General features: G+C 39.2%; 1 protein-coding gene across 1 annotated transcript in view; it reads left to right on the top strand.

Moving 5' to 3' along the window:
• The window catches only part of snx19 (sorting nexin 19), an 88,492-nt gene extending 75,379 nt beyond the window's left edge, over window positions 1–13,113 (top strand). The window contains exons 10-12 of the mRNA XM_033049919.1: window positions 177–264; window positions 8,505–8,629; window positions 9,173–13,113. Coding sequence (XP_032905810.1) covers window positions 177–264; window positions 8,505–8,628 — 212 coding nt within the window. The 3' untranslated portion in view covers window position 8,629; window positions 9,173–13,113. The remainder of the gene's footprint in view (window positions 1–176; window positions 265–8,504; window positions 8,630–9,172) is intronic.
• The last annotated feature ends 1,457 nt before the right edge of the window (window positions 13,114–14,570 follow it).

Raw genomic sequence — 14,570 nt, 5'->3', positions numbered from 1 at the left:
TTGGACTTGATATCGCATGTTACTTGAGGGACAGCTCATCCCGAATGATCTCCAAGTCTTACAGATTGGAGGAAAGGTAGATACAGTATCTGGGAACATTTTTTGAAGCCAAGTTACCTTAACTAATGACTAGTTCTATACCTTTTGATTAAACACGTTTTCTTCTATTTTGACAGCTCTGATTCCTGAGGTTCTTGGTGAAGAAGGTTATGAGAAAAGTTGGCAACTAGTTCTGGAATCTCTGCAGGATCCTGTGATAAACAGGTTGGTCCACGACAGACCTTTAGATTTGCTAAGTTCAGTTTTGTACTTCGGTTGAGTTGCCAGAATGAGAATCCACTCTGAATTGAAATGCCTTGTTGAGCTCACCTTCGTAAGAAGAAAATTCTTAGATTAGTATGTTTAATGAAAACTATTGCTGAACAAGAAAAATGCACTCAACAACTCAAATCCTGCTCTAATACTTATCTATCAGAAATAGTCAAGATTTGTTCTTGGCAATGTCCTTGTAGATCACTTTTACTGTATTTTTATATGTTTGAATAATTAGTAATGAGAAAATAATGTTTTTCACTTACTGTATGCTCCAATCTTACTGAGATTTAAAGTGCATTACAGATGTGATGACCAGTAAACACATAATTTATCATCCATTTAATAACGTATGAGATAATAGAAGCTTCTCAATTTCCCTATCACCCAGGTTATCAGTGTGGAAACGGTAGTGATGCAAACATTTTAAAAGCTGATTCAACTCCTCGTGTTCCATCTAAAATCTGTCCATTGCTCTTTTGAAGAAACAAAATTGGTTATTACTCACAGAAGATAGACACAAAAAGCTGGAATAACTCAGCGGGACAGGCAGCGTCTCTAGAGAAAAGGAATAGGTGACGTTTCGGGACGAGACCGTTCTTCAGACTGGTTATGGGTTGAGTGAAACGAGAGATATAGATGATGATGTGGAGAGATAAGGAACAATGTATGAAAGATATGCAAAAAAGTAACGATGATAAAGAAAACAGGTCATTGTTAGCTGTTTGTAAGGTGAAAACGAGAAGCTAGTGCGACGGGCAGGGGAGGGATAGAGAGAGAGGGAATGCCGGGGCTACCTAAAGTGAAATAAATCAATATTCGTACCACTGGGCTGTAAGCTGGGCAAATTGAGTAGTGACTTTGTTTACTCACTAAAGCAGCAGCCACCAGAAGCACTGAAATTAATTATTAACAATGACAAAAATTTGATATCAGGTGCTGGCCATGTAGAGTTTGCACGTTCTTGTGGTCACGTGGGGTTGCTCCTGGTGTTCGTTTTCTTCCCACATCCCAAAGACGTGTGAATTTATAGGTTATTTGGCCTCTTTAAATTACCATTAGTGTGTAGGGAGCAGATGCAAAATTAAATAACATAGAACTAGTGTGAACAGGTCGGCATGAACTCAGTAGGCCAAAATGCTGGTTTCAATGCTGTATCTCTAAAATTAGATCTGTATCTCTAAAACCACATGCATCCTGCAATGGGGCAACCAGAACTGCACACAATGCTCTGAATGCAACTTAATCAAAGCTGCAACAAGACTTTCTGTCTTTGGATTTTTGCATGCAGTTCTGGTCACCCGATTGCAGGAAAGATTGCATACAAACATGTGGACACTTTAAAGAGGGTGCAGAGGAGATTGACCAGAATGCTGCCGGGATTAGAGGGTTTCAACTACAGGGTGAGGTTGGATAGACTTGGAATGTTTTCCCTTGCACATCGGAGGTTGAGGGAGAACGATAGAAGTTTATAAAATTATGAGGGGCATAGATAGGGTAGACAGTCAGAACCTTTTTCCCAGGGCGGAAATGTCCAACACAGGAGGGCATTTGTTGTTTTATGGTTTTATATGTTTGATTATCAACTTCTTACTACTTCCTCGTAATCCTCATATTTTAACAAGTGCTCTTGACTTCTTCAGATTTGCTCAGCTGATTTCAAGCATATGAACTGAGCAAGTGTCAGATTTTCCACCTTTCTAAGGCAACAAAGCTGCCCAACAGCTTTGGAAATGCACAATCCCTTTCTAATAGAATGTACTGAGGCGTAACAGGTAAAATGCTTTACATGTCCACTGGCGATACTGGGAGGATGTTAATATTGCTTCCTATACTGAAAGCTTAAGGTGAAAATTGACTGCAGAATCTCTCAGTACAGAAGTCTTGAGAAAACCCAGTCTCAGCTGCAATTAGAATTCAGTCAATATCAAATTGAATGAAAATTACTGTACGTAACTTGAACCAAATGTTTGGTAGCAATGTTGTCTACTTTGCCAATCTTTATGAGACCAAATGAAATCTGCATTTAATTTTTTTGTAGCCTTTTTGGCTCCCAGTAGGCACTATCAGCACAATGGTGGCATCTCACGGGATTAGAAAATGAGGGAAAAAAGCCTTGCTTTGTAGCTCAGTCTTGGAAAGCAATGCAGGATATATTTTTCAAGTGACCCATAGCTCATAAAATATCTTTTTTTAAATCTCATACAAATGAAAAGATCTGGAGCCATTTACTTGTCACCTTTTTATTGGAAAATCTTTGTATATATTATGTTATAAAAAATGATTAGAAATCGCTTTAGGTATAGTGGACACATTTTCCACATGCTGGATTGCATTTAAGCAAGCCAACTAAACCATGAATGATTTTATGTTGCTTTAAATAGTGCATTTCTTGGGGAGACTCTGGCTGCAGGCAACAGATTTTTAGGGTTCTGTCAAAAAATTGGTAGGAAATGCATACCAAATGTACACTTTCATTGCCAAATTTGATCTAATATTTTGAATCGAAATCCCAAGTTCCCCACTTTATGCATACCCAACAGCATTAACAAGTATTAAGTCTAGGAATTTGGTCTTTGTTGGTAACTAGGTCCCAGGATAAATCCTGACTCAGTCTATCATAAATCTAGTGTGGTTTGCAGTTGCACTGTAGCCTTGACTATATTTTCTTTTCCTTTCGGACCTCAATGGTTGCGGATTCCAACAACCTTGAATTCTAGCACTTCTCCAGACCTTCTATCTCCCTTTACCTTCCTCTGACTACATGTCTCCCACCAGTACCTACCATAGAAAACAGAACAGCACAGGACAGGAACAGGCCAATTTATCTAAACTCCTCTGCCAGCACATAATCCATATCCTGCATATTCCATGTGCCTATCTAAAAGCCTCTTAAACACCACTATCGTATCTGCCTCCACCACCAACCCTGGGAGCATGTTCCAGGTATTATGTTTTCACCATACCTTCTGATTTTACAATTTTTGTGTCATCCATAAACTTACTAACCATGCTACCATAATATCCAAATTGTTAATATAACTAACAGACAACAGTGGACCCAGTTCTGATCTTTGCGGCACACCATTTGTTACAGGTTTCCTGCCTTAAAAACAATCCTCTCCCACCATCTGCTGTGTCCTGCCTTCAAACCAATTTTCTATCCAGTTGGTGGTTTGTCCTGGATCCAATGCAATCTAACCTTCCAGACCAGCCTACCATCAGGTACCTTGTTGGAGGACTTGTTAAAGTCCATGTAGACAATCTTATTTTTGTCGCCTCGTCAAAAAACTCAAATAGATGAGACAATTTCCACTCACAATGAGATGCTGACTATCCCTAATCAGTCCTTTCCTTCCCAAATGCATGTAGTTCCTGTGTCTGAGAATCCCCTCCAGTAACTCACCCACCAGTTATAAGGGTCATTGCCCAGGATTTTCCTTACAGCCTTTCTAAATAAAGGCACAACATTCGCCACCCTTCAATTTTCTGGCATCTTGCCTGTGCCTATCTCTAATTGTGCCCGCAATTACTTCCCTAACTTCTCGCAATGTACTTGGACACACTTGATCTGGTCTCGGGGACTTAGCTACCATAATACATTTTAAGATGTTCAACATTGATTTATACCAATGTTGATTTCAAAAGTATACATATATAACTAATCAGTAACAGTACAATGATTGTTCAGTCTCAACTTTTGATGTTTGACTCATACTTCCAGACAATGCGAGCCAGTTTCCACATGTTTTCACTAAAAGTGTTGAAAACCATGTTTCTCTTTATTACTATTCAAAGTTTCCTTGGCCATAATGGCTGAGGTTGGTGGTGGAGGAGTGTTCCTTTGACTGGAGGATTGGAGTTGGTGTTCCACAAAGATCAGTGCTGGGACTTCTACTGTTTGCGATATTTATGGAAACTTGGATAAAAATGTAGATGGGCTGATTAGTAAGACATATTAAAATGGTGGATAGTGAAGAAGGTTGCCAAAGAGTTTAGCAGGATATTGATCATTTGGATATGACAAGAAAATTGGCAGATGGAGTTTAAACCAGACAAGTGTGAGGTGTTGCACTTTAAGAAGGCAAATATACAGTCAACGGCTGGACCCCTTAAGTACAGAGAGATTTTGTGGTTCACGTCCATAGCTTACGAAAAATGGAGCAGCTTCCCTGCAACCACCAGGCTATTGAACAATGCATACTGCAATTGAATGCTGAACTACGAACTGTTCTGGTTGCACGAGGGACCTCGGACGTTGTTTTGTTCTGAACTACATTGTTCAAATATAAGTGCTGGAGAAACTCGGCGGGTGCAGCAGCATCTATGGAGCGAAGGAAATAGGCAATGTTTCGGGCCGAAACCCTTCTTCAGGCTGATGTAGGGTGGGGAGAAGAAAGGAAAAACCTCATCTTAAATCTATGCCTCTAGTCTTTGACATTTCCACGCTGGGCAAAAAGGATCTGACTGTCTACCCTATTTATATCTCATAATTCTATGTACTTCTATCAAATCTCCCCATAGGCTCCGACGCTCCAGAGAAAACAATCAAAGTTAGTCCAACCTCTCCTTATAGCTAATACTCTCTAATCCAGACACTATTCTGGTACCGTTCTGCACCCTCACCAAAGCCTCTATATCCTTCCTGTAATGGACCAGTACAGCTTTATGACTGTGCGTGGTAAATATTTATTTACACAAACAGTAGGCGCTGGAACACGCTGCCGTGGGGGAGGGGGGGGGGGGGGGGTAGTGAAAGCAGATACGAAAGTGACATTTAAGAGACATTTGGATAGGCGCATGAACAGGCATGGGAAGGAGGGATACTGATTATGTGCAGGTGGATTTGATTAGTTTAGTTTAGCATTATGGTTGAAATAAACATGACTGGTGGACTGTAGGGTCTATTCCTCTGCTGTTCTATAGTGTTAATAATATAAATATTAGTTGTTTTAGTGTTTCTTGCTGGGAAGTAGTAAAGTTGGTTTCCGAAAGCTATAATAGTACACTGGCCACGACTAGTGAATGGAAATAATTTTGAGTATTCTCCTGTGGTGCATGTTTTTATCACTTATTCAACTTGTATTACAGAGTAAGTAATGGATAAAATACTATTGAGCATAAAGAACATAAAATATATTCCAGATAGAAACTCATTGTGGCAATCAATGAAACCTGCTCTGGGCAAAATATTGAATACACTTGCAGTTTAAAACATTATTTTGAAAGGACCAAGTGTCTATGATTTAGTTGTTTGTCCTTCATCTTCATTGTGTGCAGCAAATTGATTTCAACAGTTTATTATTTCAAGTTAATCATAAAGGTTTGGTATGACATTTTTGCAATGCATTTTTTGTACTTTGAAAGCTGAAAAGGGGACATTACCATGTGTTATGGAAATTCTTCTTACAGATGTATTGATACTCAGCAAGTCAAATAGTCTACCTCCATTCCTCCCTATAACTTTTATTTTTAAAGCTAATGCCTGATTTCTGACAGGGAAGTTTTGATCTATCAGAAAAATGTGTATGGGTGCATTGATTTCTCATCCACCACAGCCTGGTTGACATTGAGAATGAAGCCAAATTGTGTTATTCCATAAATATTGATGCCAAGGGTCAAAGATGCTTCTTTTTAAAAGATAATCTACTGCAAGATAAATAGTCTTTGATTGTTATGCCTTCACTATAACTGATGTTGACACACTAGCTTACTTACTTCTAATTAATTTCATATTTTCAAGCTCTGCTCCCTCGCTGATTCTCTCCCTTTCATTGAACCAGATCGATTGAATCCTCGGTGTCATATTTGACCCTAGTTTGAGCCTCAACTATTTATCTTTGCCATCAATTTATCTTTGCTATCACAAAGACACTAATATAATACTGCCTGACTTTGCCTCAACCAAAGGTCAGCTGCGACTGATCCATGCTTTTCCTGCCAAGGTTTGACTGTTCCAATGCCCTGTTCCACTTTCTGTAAATTTCAGATAATCTAAGACACTGCTGCCTCTGCCCTACTCCAATTCAATCACCATCCATGTGCTTGCTGACCTTATTTGACTCAATGTTAAACAACATGTTAATGTTAAAATTTGCATGTTTGTTTTAAAGTCTCTTTATATATTCTTACCTCTCACTCATTTTGTAATATTTGTCAGTCCTTTATTCTGTTGTCATTTCCAAATGTGATTACCATTGATAATTATGTCTTCAGTTACCAGGTCTTACATTCTGGTATTCCCTCCCTCACTTATTATGAAAACCTCACGATCAAACTTTGTGGTTTGTTTCAAATTCATTTATAATGGTCCTGTGACGTGCTTCAGGATATTCTGCTGGGTAGAAGGTCCTTTTTAAAGAATTAATATAGTAGATGTGGTTATCATTCATTGTCTTGTGAAGATGAGTAGTCAGCTGTCTTCTAGTGACTATATTTTAATAATGCTATCAGATAGGAAGTTCCAGCGATGATGAAGGAACAACAATATATTTCCAGGTCAGGTTGGCGTGCTGCTTGGAGAGGTTGTGAACTGCAGATGGTAGTGTTTTAAGGTGCCCACTACCATTGGTTTCAAGATTCAAGATTCAAAGTGTTTATTGTCATGTGTCCCAGATAGGACAATGAAATTCTTGCTTTGCTTCAGCACAACAGAATATAGTAGGCATAACTAAATACAGAACAGAATAGATCAGTGTGACCATATACCATTGAATATATATATACACACATAAATAAACAGATAAAGTGCAATGGGCTATTTAACGATCAGAGCTTTGTTTGAGTTCAGTTTAATAGCCTGATGGGTGTGGGGAAGAAGCTATTCCTGAATGACTCTGAGCTGGCACATATGATGAAGAAGGCGCTTTGGGCAGGATGAGTGGTATATGAGGTGATGCACTCCTGTCATTTATGTATGGCTTCTGTGGTGTCAGGGTTCTCAATGCCATCACAAATGATCCTTCTTCACGTTGAATGGTCAAGCACAGGGGAATCACAGAGGTCATTTTCACAAGGAGGTTTTGAACACATCCTTGAATCTTTCCATTTGTCTGTCTGGTATTCCATAACAGGGTTTGGAATAGGCCATAAGGTTTGGAAGCCTGGTGTGAATACGTGCTACCTGAAAGAAGGTTGAAAACATCATCCATCATTTTACTCATGACTGAAAGTCAATTGATTGGGTAGACATTAACCAGATTTGATGTTTGTGAACAGGATGTACCTGGGCAATGTTCCACATTGCTGGGTAGATATCAGTGTATAAATAAATCAGTAGAAGATGTAGTGGTTTTTCCACATAAATAAATGGTATATGTGTATATAGATTGCGTTCATGTTTAAAGTCATTTAACATTTTTATTGGATTGCATCCACTGCCTCCAGGAAGGCGATCCAAATGCCAATTAAATTGGAGTTGGACGTCATCTACAGCAAGTATTTGGCACACGATTCCAGTCACCGTATTGCATTTTAATCAAAAATACCTAAAGCTTTTATTTGGACTAAAATTGAAATTCAGCTACATTCAAAGAACTGTCAAGATTTCAAACACACCTCTGCCTTCAGTCTAACTACCATATGGTGTAAAGCTGCCTTTTGTTCCTAAGCCTTTGAGGGCATTGTGTACAGCGTTCAGAAATAATGATTGTTTCTTTTTTTTGAGAGTCCTCAAAGACGAACACATTTCGAGACTCTCTGTGGGTATTGCTGGATTTTTAAAATTTCAACTCAGTGCCTGAGGGACATCTCAAATTCTGCGAAACTAAAATGTACCACAGTGGGTTAGATTGTGTTTTGCATCTTCTAGATGTCATGTGTAACCACAACCTGGACTCTAGATATAAGGTGAAGGAACACAGAGGAGCACAGTGGCACAATGGTTGGCGCTGTTGCCACATGGCATGTCTTTGGAATTTGGGCGAAAACCAGACTGTCAGTTCTGACCGGGTAGTAGATGTTCGGAGTTTGCACTTTTGTCCTCTGGCCATGTGGGTTACCCCAGGTACTCCGGTTTCTTCCCACATTCTTGCCTTCACACCCAAGGTCATGTTACCTGCAGCTCTGTATTTGCAGCATAACTTCACAATGCTTATCCAGAAAGCTGTTTTGAGAATATCTCTATTCCTTTATGATCATGTTGCCTAATTCTTGTTGTAACTCTGCAATCATTGCACATTCTCCATTAATAGACATCTGGTCTACTGCATGTGGGATCTCCTGCTTGACTTCCTAATCCCAGAAGCTTCCAACGAGGAGTTCCAAAAGTCTCTATTGACCTCTGCTTCAGGAAGCTCAGAGAAAATGCTGGGATGAGGTAAGTGGCCGATCTAGCGAATATTCTCATTGGCATTTTGCTTCTCTGATGTTCTAATGTCAATGCCCGTCATCTGCCTATTTTGACTATCATGAACAAAACTAAATCTGCAGATGCTGAAATACTTCAGCAAAACACAAAATAGCTGGGGGAACTCAGCAGGTTAGGTAGCATCTGTGGATGGAATGGACAGACGACGTTTCAGGTCTATTGTATAATAAATTCCAAATGTCTTTTCTAGTTTTACTTCACATTAGCAGTTTGGAAGAGGCACATCAACAATTTTTCAGCCATGAACCCATTAGTAGAAAAAACAGTTGTACCTGCAAGCTATGTTATGGTTACATTCCAATTTGTAATCAGATAATTATTTTCTTGCATATCATTGAAATACATTTCTTCGCCAACATCTCCAGTTTAAAGGCTATTTAAGTTTAAAACCTGTGAAATTTGTCCAGAATTGTAAAGTGGTATTTATTTATCAACAACGGAATAAAGTTGTTTTTTTCTGGATTTACTTATAGCTTTTTCTCTCTTGTATAGCCAAGAACCATCTCCACCCATCAACTGAATACAAAGGAAGTGTATCTCAAGAATATTGCTGGGATGTTGTGAAAAGAGATCAGATAAAGGTCGTTTTGCACAAGTGGATGCAAGATCAATTCTGAGTCTAAATTCTTTACATTTCAACATTAGTTTCATAGTAAAATGAATGCACTAAATAATGAGCTATTTATTGAAAATGTAATGCATGTTAGAAATTATCTGGCACTGCGCTCAGCTTTGTTCATCAGAGAAGATCTGGAAGGGTTATTTTACACTGTATTGGCCTTCTTCAGTGGATAAAATGTGTACAGAGAAATCAAGATCATTGTAACGTTTAACGTGCAATACTGTTAAAACTAACACGACTCAAATAGGTGAGTTTTAAATGGCTTTACATTCATCAGAAGCCAACACCTCGGAGGTAGGTGTATACAGCAGTCTTCTCAATCATTCCTTCTCACATTTCATCCACGTAAATGACTAAGCTGCTTTATTATGGTTGTGCTGCCAAGACCAGACCCTATAAATGCACTAATTTAAAATATTTATTCAAACATTCCTAAAACCAGTGCTTTTTCTGCAATGGTACATGCTGGTATAAAGTATCTCTTAAGAAGTCAAACGTCATTATTTTTGTTTTCCAGTCATGTGACACGCATGTTTGTTAATCGTGCGTACTGGCAACTTTTTATCTACAAAAAGCACTGCCTAAAACAGAAATACTAGCACAATGTGCACTTACTGTTTAGCACTTTTTGGGGTACCAGGTCCATGAAATTCTTCAGAATTATTTTATTTCGATTACACAAATGTGGAAGACATTCTCTTTTCATGTTAAATGGGTTTCCGCTGCACCTTTAGCTGGGGAACTCATTGAAGGATTTTTAAAATTATGACCCAAGCAAAAAGAAAAAAATGTGAAGCTGCAATCCATACTTAGTACAACATGGTGACTAAGAGCTATTCCTTGTTGTCTGTCACAGTTTGGCCTCGGATAGAACAGAAGTCACCAATCTTAGCTTTGTTTTAATCCAGATATAGTTGTTCAGAGGCAACCTATTTAATTGTCACATATTTTTTAATTTGTTGAATCATTTGAGCAACGCGCATGTTTGGCCATTGAGAGAAGCTGTAGTATGAGAACTACTGCTTGCAGGTGTGTAACTGATGTGAAATGGCAATGCTGGAAATACTCAGCAGCACCATTAATGTTTCCATTCAGTGTCCTTTCTCCACAGTCTGACTGCTGAGTGTCTACAGCAGTTAACATTTTTATTATACGTTTTGAGCATTTGCAATGTTTCTGTGAATTTGATATTTAATTAGCGGCTTTTAAAAGTGTATAAGAAAAATTGTATTTTCCATCTCAATTATTATTCTAATGCAGGTTAATTATTTATCAACCTGTGCTGCAGTTTCCTCATTCCAAGGTTGACATTTGTAAATAATAACTAATACAGAGCAAGATATGCTTCCTGTCAGGATAAAACACAGTGCTGTAACTATTTGATCTTGTCCCTCTCTTCCATCTGCTGCTATGTCCATCTGCTGTGGTGGTGAATTGTTGGGTGTTACTTAATGCAAACTGAATTATCTTGAAAATAGAAAAGGTGCCTCAACCCATTCTGCATTAGATATTAAATATTGTCTTTTTAGCTTGTATGAAAGTCCGTCTTCTATGGACATAGACTGAAATAAGGAACAGAATCAAAGCACAAATACAAAGTTGCACCTTCCATTAAATTCTCTGTTCATCATTTTCCTCTACCTAACTGTGCCTGCCATTTTCTTTAGAAACAGAGCAGACTTTGAGAGTTTTGCTTAATTTAAGTGTTATGTTGAATAACCAAACAGTTATGGAGCTAGACTACCAATTCCTGTAAGCTTCTTCTGGGATCTTAAGCACGTGCTAAATCCAGGGGTTTCATGCTTGTAAAGAAACACACATTCCAAATTGTGGAAATTTAGTTCTCTTTCACACTAATACCCCAATAGACACAACTGGGACTCCCATGCACAATAAATCCACGTACCCAAACTCAGGAAATTCAAGTTGATCCTGTCTCCCCCAGATTCTCACCTGCTCCATTTCCTAATTCCTAGCCTTTCCAGACCTTTTCATCACTCATGCAGAGTCAGATACAGCCGTAAATTTTCTGAGCTGGAGGATTAATTATTATTAAAAGACTAAATGTCTAAACCTCTTTCAGGGAACAACCTGTTCTAGCTATTAAGGTGGTACAAGAGTTGTTACTCCTTATATATGTAGTCCCTAAGGTTGATCTCAACAAGAAGTAGTTTCATATATCAGTGCAGCTAATCATAAGCTTTATATGATTAATGTGAAAAGCAGCAGGAGCCAGACATAATTGGATCAAGGGCAGGATTGGCCCAAATAATCTGTATTGCTTGTTGCATTCTCTTTCCCATTCTCAATTCAATGGTTCAATGGTATTTTATTGTTACATGTGCGTGGGTACAGTGAAATTCTTTTTTTGCATACAATTCAGTAAAAATAATATGATACATAGGCACAATTATGCACAAATACAAGAGTGTAAGAATAGTAGATTTTGTTGAGGCAGTACACAAGAGTCACCACATTTTCAGAGCCATCTTGTACCCTTCAAGTTCAAAGTAGCTACAAATGATAGAGTCTTAACCTGGCCATAAAGACCCAATGTCCTGGTGGCGGCACTGCAGGGTCGACCTGGCCTGGCCCGGCCCGGCGATTTTGCTGGTGTCCTCCACCGCCACTCCGTGCCTTTGCAGGCCGTTTCCAGTTCATGCATTGGACCACTTGGAGCAGCACTCGATTTTATCAAGCCCCAGGCTGCTGCAGGGTCTCCAACGGCCCACCTCACCAACGCAACGATCCGAGCACGTCGTCCAGCAAGCACGCCGTCCCTTGTCTCATTCAGCCAGCCTTTGTGTCCCAGGGGTCTCCTGCAACCGATCTCCGAACACCCAGAGCGCTTCCGAGGGCGGGGGAGGTGAGCTCTAAGCCCTTTCGTCGACAGCACCCCCTTCCTCCGTTCACCGCTGCCACCATCTTGAAGCAAAGGGTTGCTGTGTTTGTAAAATGAAGAGTGAATACTCAATTGAATCTTATCTGTGGAACATTGAAATCCATGCACTAGGCTTAGACTTATTGTAGTTTTGTGGGTAAAGGAGTAAAAAGAAGAAATTGACTCGTGCTTGAAAAGAAGATAGACCAGGCTTCAAAGTAGCTTTAAATAGAATTTAAAAGCTTGATGGTGATGCTGAAGTCCATCGCAGTTGATGAGAAGCTGAAGTGCTTTACAGTGGAACCCACTAGCATGATGCAGGTTGAACATAATGGAAATCCACACTGACAGATGCACAAGCTGCTATTTTAAGATTTCTGTTTTTCCAAAGTGACACGTCAGTTAGATGCTACTGTGTTGCATCAGGATATTATTGGGTAACCATGGATATCGTGTCTGTTTGCATAAATATGCAGAGCATGTTCAATTATAGCTATTAATTGTCTCAAAAGATAAGTGTCTAGTCAGAGTTCCCAGTTGTAAAACTCAAGCCTGCCGCTTCTAAGAATTGTGAACTTGTCAACTATGAAACATTGTCTCCCACTAGCCTTGGAGTGACGGAGCCAGTTTTAACCATTCCCCCAAAGTGGGAACCAGTAAGTTACTCACACATTTTACACTCTACCCAATGAAGTTAATTGAAAGGAAAATGGAGCAGAATGCTACACAGGTGATTACTTGACTGCTGATGAAAACCATGCAGATGGCAACAGTTAGGATCAGCTGAGATGTGTCTGTACTTTCATGACTTACCCTGAAAATGCATTGCTGTATGGAGAACAATGTGGTCAGATTTTGTAATAGAGTTATAGTTTATGGTGTATATTGTGCATTAAAGTTCTATAAATAAAGCTTTGAAGATGAGTGTCAGATACTCTGATCAATTTTATTCACAACCGTTGTCCAACAGCTTTACTGACTCAACACCAGAACGAGTTTCTGGACAAAAGAGATGGTCCATCTCTGAAAAAAATTTCTAAACAACTTCCAAGGAAATGAAGGATCCTGACCTGAATTATCACCTATCCATGTTCTCCATGGAAACCTATACCTTCTTCCCGATGCGAGTAGTGAAATGAGAGCATGGCCAGGGTGCTGTAGGTCCTTGATGATGCTGGCTACATTTTAGAGGCTGCACCTCCTATAGATCCCTTTGATGGTGGTGATGCCAGTACCCATGATGGACTGGGCAGTATTCACCACTTTTTGCAATCTCCTTCGTTCCTGGGCATTCGAGTTGCCGAACCGTGAAGCAACCAGTCAATATGCTCCCTACTGTACACCTTTTAAGTTCAAGACAATATCTGTTGACATCCTGAATCTCCTCAATCTTCTAAGAAAGTGGTAGCGTTGATGGGCTTTCTTCATGATGCAGCAATGTGGTAGGTCCAGGACAGATCTTCAGATCAATGTATGCACGGGACCTAAAGAGGGGCAATGCAAAGTTACAAATGACAGAGGAATTAAAATGTGTTAAAAATCATTTCCTTTGGTCACCACCAAAAGCTTCATGCATGCTGGTGCTAATCCAATGGTAACAGAAAATGCTGCAAACATTTGGGGGATTGGCAGCCTCTTCAGAAACTGAAACAAGTTTCAAGTAGAAGAAAAAGAGATAATAGGTTAGTTTTACATTTAAATGGCAAGGAGAGTGGTGAAAAGTCAGGGAGAATATCTGTGATCGGGTGAGGAGACAGTTGCTATGGGAATCTGAAGAAGGGTCCCAACCCGAAATATCGTCTGTCCATTCCCTCCACAGATGCTGCCTGACCCGTTGAGTTATTCCAGCACTTTATTTCTTTTTTGTAAACCAGCATCTACAGTTTCTTGTGTCTCCAAGTAGATGTATTGGATTGAGACAAATTATATTGCAAAGTCATATCTCAACAGCACCTGCAGGATGTAATGACAATGGAGACAGTCAAAGAATGTTCTCAGAGAACACTGAAAAAGAATCGTTTACGTCGGTGTGATAAATTATATTTAAACATCAATTCAGGTTACTCATTGCTGCCAACTAAATTGTTAAGCTTTTTTTATTACTATGAAGTTATTCTATACATCCCCATTAGCGTGTAAATATATAAATTTCTTCCCTCTGAACAATTTTTACTGTTGTAACTCTCCAGAAATTAGCGCACAATACTGTCCTTTCCATAACCAATTGAAAAGTAAAAGTTTTAGCACAAATTTGAAAGTTTGGCAATCTGTTTAGCCTTTTCTCTTGTGCAACCGTATATGTACACATTAATTTCACATACGTCAATTGTATTATAACTGGACATGAGAGGGAAGCATTTTATACACACAGGAAAAGTGAAAAGCAT

The sequence above is a fragment of the Amblyraja radiata genome, chromosome 33, assembly GCF_010909765.2.
Source record: "Amblyraja radiata isolate CabotCenter1 chromosome 33, sAmbRad1.1.pri, whole genome shotgun sequence".
Lineage (NCBI taxonomy): Eukaryota > Metazoa > Chordata > Chondrichthyes > Rajiformes > Rajidae > Amblyraja > Amblyraja radiata.
The sequence above is the reverse complement of the archived record's forward strand: the minus strand, read 5'-3'. Positions and strand labels throughout refer to the sequence as shown.